The sequence below is a fragment of the Erigeron canadensis genome, chromosome 7 (assembly GCF_010389155.1).
Source record: "Erigeron canadensis isolate Cc75 chromosome 7, C_canadensis_v1, whole genome shotgun sequence".
NCBI classification, from domain to species: Eukaryota; Viridiplantae; Streptophyta; class Magnoliopsida; order Asterales; family Asteraceae; genus Erigeron; species Erigeron canadensis.
In genome coordinates this window covers 9,400,617-9,411,307 of record NC_057767.1, presented here as the reverse complement: position 1 = coordinate 9,411,307, position 10,691 = coordinate 9,400,617, and the positions used below count along the sequence as shown (strand labels likewise).

At 36.5% G+C, this 10,691-nt stretch overlaps 1 protein-coding gene across 2 annotated transcripts; it reads right to left on the bottom strand.

The window, feature by feature from the left end:
• Positions 1-2,927: 2,927 nt before the first annotated feature.
• LOC122608327 (S-adenosyl-L-methionine-dependent tRNA 4-demethylwyosine synthase) lies at positions 2,928-9,974 on the bottom strand. 2 transcript variants are annotated; one of them, XR_006325210.1, is made up of 9 exons: positions 8,992-9,974; positions 7,985-8,100; positions 6,065-6,240; positions 5,545-5,735; positions 5,372-5,458; positions 4,754-4,911; positions 4,071-4,281; positions 3,789-3,986; positions 2,928-3,131 (listed from the first exon to the last, which is right to left on the bottom strand). XR_006325210.1 is itself a non-coding variant. In XM_043781423.1 (9 exons), the coding sequence occupies exons 1-8, from the start codon at positions 9,877-9,879 to the stop codon at positions 3,846-3,848; spliced, it is 1,968 nt and encodes a 655-aa protein (XP_043637358.1). In that variant the 5' UTR covers positions 9,880-9,974; the 3' UTR covers positions 2,928-3,131; positions 3,838-3,845. The 2 variants fall into 2 exon arrangements, 1 of the variants encoding a protein (XP_043637358.1); XM_043781423.1 differs by having other exon boundaries at positions 3,838-3,986.
• Between the last annotated feature and the right edge of the window lie 717 nt (positions 9,975-10,691).

The window sequence follows — 10,691 nt, the reverse complement described above, 5'->3', positions numbered from 1 at the left end:
ACTCATAAGAATATTTTTATTATGTCCAACTCAGTTATATTTATTCATTAATACAATCTTAAAATAAAGTTAAAGAAAAATTATTTAGGGTTGTCCGTGCATCGCACGGGTCTAAGCACTAGTTTTAAAATAAAAACCCACAAACATGAAGTGTATGCACGATGCAGCGAAAACAAATTGTTATGGATAGTATCGCGATTTACTTTAACAAAGCGATCGAGACACATTCAAAGTTTGCGTATAAAAATTCTTTATCTTCACATAAGCTAGATATATGTCCATCGGACACTTGAAACACATGTGAAACACTCAAAAAGCATGTGATACCATAATTGTCACAAAGGTCCTACAAATTGTTAAACATACCAAAAAAAGGAGAGCAATATATCCGGATAACCTCATGGGGACTGGACACCTGGCGCATGGGGGCATTTGTCCGTTTTGCCATGGTATGCAAGGGTCATATAATATAACTTTTATATATGTCGATCGAACTAGATTTTGGTCAAGGAGACAGATCCAACATCGTCACCATCCTCATCTTAAATAACTATCGACGAACCTCAGAGATGACACAATAGGCATGGATAAGTAATGAATCATAACATATACTTTTTGTAGTGTCCAAGTCTGTTTAAACATAAGTCTACACCCGTTTAGATATATCATTTATCTTTAAGTACTGAGAGGTTAATCCTTGATCTATAAGGTGTAATAGGGAAGATTCGACTGTTGCTACTTCGGGTGGCGGTTCCCGAGATGTGACGCCACAAGTCGCAGGCTAAGGAGTGTGTGTAAGAGAATGAGGGGAAGAGAGAGAGTGAGGGAGAGAAGTCCTCTAGCTTGGTGCTCATTGTCATCTATTTATAGGGAGTAGATTCTAGGGTTTGATGATTTTGGGTCATGGGTTTTCCATGCTTGGGCCTAAATCAAGCCTACGACTTAACATAGATGAGGTCATGTTCAAGTCTGAAGGTTTCAAGAGCCTATACAACTTAGGTCCGGAGGCTATGTCAGGAACCTCAATGGAGAAGGGTCCGGAGGCTATGTCAGGAGCCTCAATAGAGGAGGGTCCGGAGGCTATGTCAGGAGCCTCTATGGAGGAGGGTCCGGAGGCTATGTCAGGATGCTCTATGGATCAATCTGGAGGCTATATCCGGAGCCTCTCAAGAGCAACCATGCTCATGTCCGGAGGCTACGTCTAGGCTGGAGCCTAGTAGCATACATAAGGTAGAAGAGAGATTATTATCCCAAAGCTATTAGGGAGATGGTACATCATCAAAGTCCAAAGGCATTGGTCGATTTCCAAATGTTTTTTGGTCTAAATTTCTAATTTTTAAAAAATTAAATAGACAAGCCATAACTTTAGTTTATACAACCGTTTATTAAAAACAAACTTGGGCTTCACAGCATATCCATTCATTACCCAACTCCAATTTCGGAATTGTCATTCTTAGAGCATCAGGCAGGGGCAGAAGATAATAAGGGCCAAAGGGGATAATGGTCCCTCCAAACTTTTGAGTCTTATCTAGCAATTATATATTATTTAAGGGTAAAAATTTTTTTGTGTGATTTTACCCCCTCTGAAAGTAAGAGATAAAAGATAAATGCAGAAAACTGTACGTGAATGCGTGATTTTACCCCCAGTAATGTGGTTCAAGTTCCGCCGCTGGCATCAGGTATGGTACCTCCATCCAGAACTATCCAAAATGCCATGTGGCCCATGTCAACATCACATTATTTTTCATCATTTTATCAGTTTTAAGCCGTTATGAATGCAAAACGATACAGAACGAAGAATACTACTTTTTTAATAACTTTTATTTAATTTTAAAAATTACGTACTTCATATACAAAAATATTAATGAAAATACATCAATAGTAAAGTAACAATGAAACTCATAAGACATTGGAAATCAAGTTTAGTTTTCTGACTATCACTAGCATATAGATAAAACTAAAACACCACCTTCCCAGTCAGTCTTTTATATCTCTTTGTATTATTATTATTACAATTATATAAAGAAACACCAAATGACCCTATGGACTTTATCATTATCATTGTCGTTACTCCCCGGAGCATCATTCTCCGGCAAACCGTCATTTTCCACTTTTCCCCACCAACAAATGGCGGTGTTCAGTCTCTTCCCTGTCAACTACCATCTACAACCATTGGAAATCCGAGAAGACAAGATCCGGAAATGAACCAAATCCAATAACCACCACCACCAGTTTTCTAATATCTATATATCTTTCCATATATTGTTGGTAAGTTTAATATGTATATACGTACACACACATATATCCAAAAAAAAAGAGAGAGAGAGAATGTAATCCCAAGCATCAGCGTTCAGAGGCAGAACCACGAACTAGGTACGGCGCTGAAAGGGGGTGGTATGGAAGGTGGTCCGGTGTCGGGGTGCCATGTCACGTTCGTGATCGGGGTTAGCTCTCCATATCCCATGCTCTTAGGAGTTAAGAGCATTTTATTCAAATCAAGAATTGAACCCAAAACTCGCTCAAATCCACCAAATACCAATTTATTTATTGATGATTGGTATCGCTTTATGCAACTTGATTGAATTCAAAAGATGATTACAATATACCTTATCTAATTAACAATCCAAATTATTATTGTTTTTGAATAAATGATGCACAAATTAACAATCATATTATAGATGATTTTCGACCCATTTGACACAATCTAAGACGACTAGCAATGGATTTTTTTTTCTAACTATGATGAGCATTATAAATTTATGATCAAGTATTTCTTTATCTTATAGCTAATCTCAAACAGAAGGTATAAAATTGACCATCAACAAAATTCTTCGTCTATATTCCAGTTACTAGTATATCATGCACTATCAAACTTACAGAACACCACCGAACAAGTGGACTTGTTCTGTCACAATTCTAAAGATTACTAGCCTACAGAATTATCCTTATACAGTGATAGAAAGTAAGCTTTTCGACTAAACTAAAAGCTCTAGCAAAACTGTACCCTTCAAAAAAGCTTTGTGCCAACACTTCGAACTAGGGGTTTAGAAACTGGTCACAAAAATGAGGATAAGAGAGCCAACTGACATAGATTCCAAGCTCTCTTGATTGTAGAGGTTAACAGAACAAACCTGTCGCATTTATAACAATATGGCTGGTCAAAATCTATAAGCAAAATCAGTTCAGAATTTACAAAAAAAAAAAGGTACATATAGGATTGTGATGCTACTTCTTGGAGGTGACAATTTCAACCCATTTACTTGCGGATACTCGATTCAAGTTATTTTCGTCTTAAGGGGTCAGACAAGTAAGCTTAAAAAAGAAAAACATAGATAAAAGGAAAGATTTGAGTGGATACAAAGGCCCCACGGATCATTTTCAATAACCAAGACCTCTTGAAATCATTTTATTAAAAAGAAACAGATTAATAACTACTTAAATTTTTGAACATATTCGACACAAAGAATTCATAGGTTTATACGGATATAATTGCGAAGACATTTTTCTTAAAGGTAACAACTTGACTCTTTTGCTTAAAATGGGTCTATTCAGGTTTTTTTTTAACTTTAACGGTCCAAACAGGTAAAACTAGAAGGAAATAGGGCAAAATTACCCAAAGAGTACTTTAAAATAAATTAAATATCCAAAACTATTTAAGTCAATATATTACGAGTATATATTTATATTATTACTAAGATAACTGATTCCATTATTAGAAAGGTGTTTCAAGTCAACCCAACCAGTATGTTATGAATGCTAAAATGGTTTTAACCGTTTTGATCGATTACCTGACCTCCCCATTTTCCAATCCGTGCCGCTTTCACATGATAGACTCACCTGGTGAGTTAGCGGCTAGATTTGTGATTCCTTTCTTTCTTATACCGAGCCTGCTCTGGATCAAACCCACCTTCATTAGCCCCATAGACAGCCCAAGATGGAGTAACAGCCATGTAATCATTGCTGCCAAAAGACTTTCCAGAAGCCACCTGTTGAAATTAAGGAGAGAGATGTTAAGAGGCGTTGAGATCAGATGCTTAATAATTCCAAGAAGACCAGATAAAGCTACCAACCAAGTCATGGAACTTCTCATAATCAATCCATGTGTGCCACTGACCATCAATCTTGAACTTGTCAACTTTTGCCAGAAGAACACAACACGAGTGCACGTGCTCACAAGCAACCCCATACTCTCCATTGCTTTTTTCAGCTAAGGCCTCGGAAAACGCCCTGACGTCAGCATGCCATGGTACGTTTTCCATTGTTAACTTTGATGTAGCAGACCTGCGATAATAATCATTTTATGTAAAGCAAACTATTTAGAGGCCGCAGAACTCGCAGGTGGAACAGGTTAGACAGCGAGTCAAAAATGATAATCTTTTGCTATCCGACTATGGGTTGAAATGGATCAGATTGAATCATAACACTTTTTAACATTTTTATTTGCCACGTCAGATATGTTTAAAAACTTATACTACTTTATATATATACCCTACACTTATAATACTTGGTTTTCAGCAATAAAAAGGCACATTTCATTTTTTGAAAAGTCATTACAGCACACTTAGGTTGGCTCTTACCCATTCAGCCCATTTCCTTTTAAAAGAAATGCTTTTTAATTATTTGACCAGTTAAAAGTAAATCATAACCTAAACTGGCTCACACATAAGTAAATGGGCCGATATTCAAACCTTTAAGACTAATTGTGAAGGATGCAAGTTAAGATGATGCCTTTTATTTCATATCAAGTACTTACGTTCCACAATAGGTAACACCTTTGATTTCAACGAAATCAGGGTTTCCAATGGAAAAGAGACTAGAATAGGCTTCTATGTCCTCTGTGTTCCATCCCTTAACAAGTGTTAGACGATACACGGTGCGCTGCTGCTTATCCCTCAAAGCTTTCAAAGAGTCCTGAAGGTCACATTTACATTAATAATAAAAAAAAACAAAAACAGACAGTACATGCGGCAAAATAACAGGTCAACATGGGTCTGTGTTCCAACTGGTCATTTACGTATATAAGTTAAAACTTGCGAGGTAGGTTCGGTTGACCCATGAACAACTATGGTCCATTTACTATGATTACATAGATCAATGGAATAGCGCTCTAAACCTTGAATAAGACAATTAAGAAGGTTCTATGCAAATTAATATAGAGTTGAGTAACATTAGACCCATTCTACCCATTTGACATGTTTACATTTAAGCTAATCATTGAGATTTGACATGTTTAAGATAGAACACAGCCCAATTGCCTCATTCATAGGTAAATGGATCAAATTACCCCCTCAACTAACCACATACTTGAGTAGCAACAAAAGATCAACTTAAAGGACAATCATTTGATAAGAAAATAACATAAACTACATACAAGAAAACGTTCCCAGAAGTCCCCAAAGAGTGGTCTGTCAATTGCCTTCAAGCTGTCCTTTGTTCCCGCATCTACGCTAACATATAACTGCACAACTCAAGGAATCAGACCCACCTACCTACAAACACCAAGTGCAGGTAGAACAAACCAATGTACATAAGGAGAGTACTTACCTGTGTGATGGGTTTTAGCGACACAATCTTCTCAGGAAACTGCGCATTTGTCACAAGGAAAGTGGAAATTCGCCTTTGGTGGAGCTCATCTACAAGTGAATTGATTTCAGGATACATAATTGGCTCTCCAACAAGTGACAATGCACAATGCCTGGGCAACAGGCCTTCTGATAACCGTTCAGCTGTAACACCTGCAGGCATACCAAAGCCAGTTAGTACAGGGGCTAAACTGCAGATTTGGAAATTTTAGAAGCTGCTTTGTAACATATGAAAATTACGCAGTTATCTAGTGTCAAATTATCAGACAAGGATCAAAAATCAAAAAGATTATTTTTCGATTCAGATTCAAAAGATTATGTTTAATCGTCTCAGTAAGGTTTCAGAAGAGATAGGGTTTGACACCTCCCTGGGTGTCAAATGTCAAACGCTCGACTCTCCCGAATAGTGTGATGAGAGATCCCCCTCCATTTACCCGATTGTAGTTTGCTAAACAAGGTTAAAAGTAAATCAATGAACCCACCTGGAACTCCTTTCATTTGCTTTATCATTTTCTTATGTTGTTCTATGGCAGAATTCACAATCATCAATGGGTCATCCATCTTCCATTGCCAACTTTTCCCAACAGGATTAGTGTGATGTCTCCAACAAAATACACATTTATTTGCACATGCCAAACTTGGCGTAGCCTCCATACACCTGTTAACATGAATGTTACATTTCATACACGCTACCAATATATGATGCAAATTGCTAGAAATCAGAATTACAACCAGCGATCTTTACTGGGTATGGATGAAAATGCAGCTAATTTAATCACATCGATAATGATGACTGGACTTCAGATATGCGTAATTGCCTATGCTTAATTTCTGTTATCAACCGACTGTGATGCCCACTAATTTATGTATGGTTTCCTTCTGTTATAATAATCAAACTATAGTTATTCTTATGAATTGCTTTGTTAAGAGCTTAAATACAATGTTCACTGGACTACCTTACCTTTAGTATAGTCCTAATTTTAAATAAAAAATTACTTGTTTGGTCCTAACTACATTTCTTTTACCGAAAAAAATTTAAAAAACAAATGCCACATATAACAAATACAGTCAAATAAGTTATCACGGAAGTATGTGGCCCTATTAGAGGGGGTAAGTAGTCTGTCACATAGTCACAGGGATTGCGGTACTGATACGATTGTGATCCCAATTGCTCGGGATCACAAATTGTATGCAAACGTGTTTCGTTCAGTATTTTTGTGTGGAAAAATATTGTAGTCTTGTAAAGTTTGACAGTTACCATGGGAATAATTAACTAGATTCTTAGTATATGGCTAAAATAATTATACTCTTATATATTTAGTATACCAATATTTGGGATCTGGGTACAAATTACAAACATGTAAACTAATTAAAGTGCATACTGTAAGACTTAAGCAAAGTGCAAACCGTGACATAGTTCACAATTAAATATTTTTTTTCCTTTTAGTATGTTTGCAGAATGTTTATTTTAATATTAAAACACCTTATTTACTTTAAATATTAATATATGGGCGCCCTTAATATATCAATGAAGTTTGATCGTGGCTTGTGAATGTACAAAAATATAGGAAACTAATATTATTATTATTGGGTACACCATACAAAATCATATGGTACATCATACCCAAAGCAATCCGGAGTGAGCCCACATCCGACCTTACGGAGATTTTAATCATAGCAAACCATAATCCCGTTCCTTAGAGATCCCAATCCATGTGACTAAGTCCATTATAAAGTATATTCCTTGGGAACGGCGAATCCGTGGTAAAATCCATGTCCCTCTATGTCAGGTTTAAGATTATGGATTCTATGGTCTAAAAAGTCTATATAGTCTCACGTATATCATTAACCATTTAACATACTGTACATGCATCCTTCAAGCAAAACAATGAGTGGTCAAACTAAAAATTCCACTCCAATCGCTTTGGAACAACTTACGAAGTTACAGTGCATGATTTCACAAGTATTTGGCTTGACAAAAAGTCATTAAATTTTAAGCATTGGACCATTTAAAAAGTTCCATGCACTAAATGTACATTTTGGGCCTTGCTAAACCCACCTGGCCCATTAATTTTTAAGCTAGTGCCTTTTACCTTACCAATTTGACCCAAATCAACCTATTCATAGATATATGATATAATCAACCACCCATATCAATAACAATCAGAGAGCAGTTTGCAATCAATCTTAGTTGGTCAGTCTCAAAGTGTAGTCTAGAAGTATTTATGCAAGTCATAAGCGTATATTCATACTGAAGCTCACAATTTCATCTCCCATTTATGTTGATAGATACAATACCCATATTAACTAAATGTTCATTACTTTTTTACAAAATGTTATAAACAACTATTAGGTGTGTACATCAGAAAAATTTCCATCTAAGCATTACACAAAATACTCACCTGTGACTCTCGATACCATAAAAGGAATGTTTATAACAGCCTCCACGCCCTCTAAGTTGTGATTTTGTCCACCTACATATTTTAACACCGCTATGCGAACCAATAATCTTATACCCCTGCAATTCAAACAAAAGGAACAAACATTAAACAACAAAACTAGTGTAAGAACCACGATACTATGTAATTTTTATAATTTCTAAAAAGAAAAAAAACAATATATATGCTAAAGGTTAGCAAATACAATTAAAAAGAAAAAAAACAATATATACTAAAGGTTAGCAAATACAATCACTTTAACAGTACTGCCACACTTCGGGTTATTGGCTAACCTTATTTTTGAAGCTTATGGCTTAAGCATAAGAGCTTATCACATTTCCAATAAGCTCAAAAGATGAAGCTTAAGCTTATTGGCCTACTTATTTGTAGAAAAGCTAATAGGCCTACCAAAATAAGCTAAACCTAAACACATGTACAAGCTTATAAGCTTAAAAAATAGAAACCGCATAAGCAATAAGCATCACAAAAAGCTTACCGAAGTACCCCTTGATCTAAAAGCATATAGATCCCATTTTCATATTCTAGATAAAGCCACAGCTTACCTTCCAAATGCAGACTTTTAGCATTTAATTGTAATTAAGCAATGCATATTGTTAACTGCTTATGGCTTAAAAGTTGTGTTCAAACTTCAATATAAACAGCACTCACCTACCTAAAAAAAAGGTGTACGTCAAACTGTGTTTAGGTTTTCAAAAAAAGAGTTTGGTAGACATAGTCCCTTATGCTATGGTTAACTGGCAGTAAAAGGTTCTACATGGCGGTTTAGGGGCGGGTTTTTTTGTACACCATTCTACTGCGTGTTGTTCATAGCCGTAAGAGATATGACAAGAAAACTCCAAAAGTACACAATAAGCTATACGCACTCCCAAAAGACATAAAGATAGTTAATCTCTACTTTAACTAACAGCATACGCTACAAAGATTAGAAATTGAATTAGTTATCAATATACCTGTTTAGTCAAACTAGCCCTAATTACCGGAGTCACCATTTCCTTCACTCCGTTCTTTTTCACATCACTTTTAACCACTCCCATTTCTTTCTTAGTAGGCGCCTTTCCCGCAATATCTTCCAAATCCACAATCCCATTTTCCTCTTGCTCTTCCTCCTCCTCCTCGTAATCCTCATCGTCCTCATCCTCATAATCCGATCCCTCACTCACCCCCTCCCCATTCACTCCATTTATCCCCCCAACATTCCCTTCAATCTCGCCCGACTTCAAAACCCTCACAACGTCTTTACACCAACTACCGAAAACCTCATCCAAATCCCCCTCATCAACATCCCCATCACAAAACGGCAAAACCTCAACCGCCCCAAGCGCTTTCATCGCCCTCGATACGCTTTTCCCAACTACATTATACATTTCCTCACCATACATTTTACTCCCAACACCAAAAACACAAAACCTACATTTATTCAACAACAATGACCCAACTCTAAAATCCTCAGCACTTTCATTCAACCAATTAAACAAAAACTCACCATTCGAAGGCGGGTTTCCGCCTTCCCAAGTCGACACGACAAAAATGACCAAACTTTCGTTTTGTAAGTCTTCGGGGTCATAATGATTTGGGTCAACTAAGTCAAAAACAAAGTTATGGGTGTTTGTTAGCTTGTTGTAAAGATTATGGGCCAAGGTTTTTGAAGTGTTGGTTTGTGATATGAAAAAGATTTTGGGCTTGTTGTTAGGGTTTGATGATGGTGGTGGTGGTTTTGGGCGGCGTGATTTGTAGAGACAGTATAGAGTGGTGGCGGAGAAGATGGTTAGAAGGGCTAAGTGGGTGGTTAGTGAGGTGGTGGAAATGGAGGTTGTGGCGGCGGCGCCGGTGGTGGGCATCTTTTTTTGTGGTGGCGCGTGTGGTGGTGGAATGGGGATTTTGGGATGATCGGGACTCTGGAAAGTGAGAAGGGTTTTTGGTTGGGTGGACTTGTATGGGTTTGAAAGATTTATTTTTGGAATAGAAGATAGGTAAAATATTTAACAACAACTTTGTGAGCGAACTAGCAAAGGATGACAAACTTTAAAAGTGAGTGTGTGGTTGTCATATAGCTAACTTAGCTATAAAACTACTTATATATTAATTTTTTAATATTTTTAATAAATGATGAGTCTCGTGTATTTTATGGATTAAAAAAGTAAGATGTGAGGGGTTCTATACCCAAGCTAGATACATAACAACCACATACTCTCAACCCTTATGTAATTGATGTATCAACAATTGATTGTAGTATGTATATTAGCTAATCAACTCAGATGACTATCCAGGTATGAGTAGCAAAATATGAATAAAATTTTTATATTTAAATACTATTAATCCAATGATAAGCATTGATGTTTCACATCTTTATATTTGGAGTCATGTATCACTATGACTAGCATGGTACCCGTGCAATGCGGTGGTGGTTGTGGCGGCAACAGTGTGGTGGTAGAGGCGACTGTTGGGGGTGGAGGCGGCAGCGAGTGGTGTAGATAATTGATGTAAAAAGTTAATGTAGATATTTTGGATAAATGACTGATATTGTAAATTAATCATTAATGGTATTTTAGATAATTCTCCATAACTTTTAAAGAGAGGGTTGCTTTATTTATTAAATAGTATAAAAGTATAGATTAGGTGTATAGGAGAATTAGGATTAAGAAATAAGAAT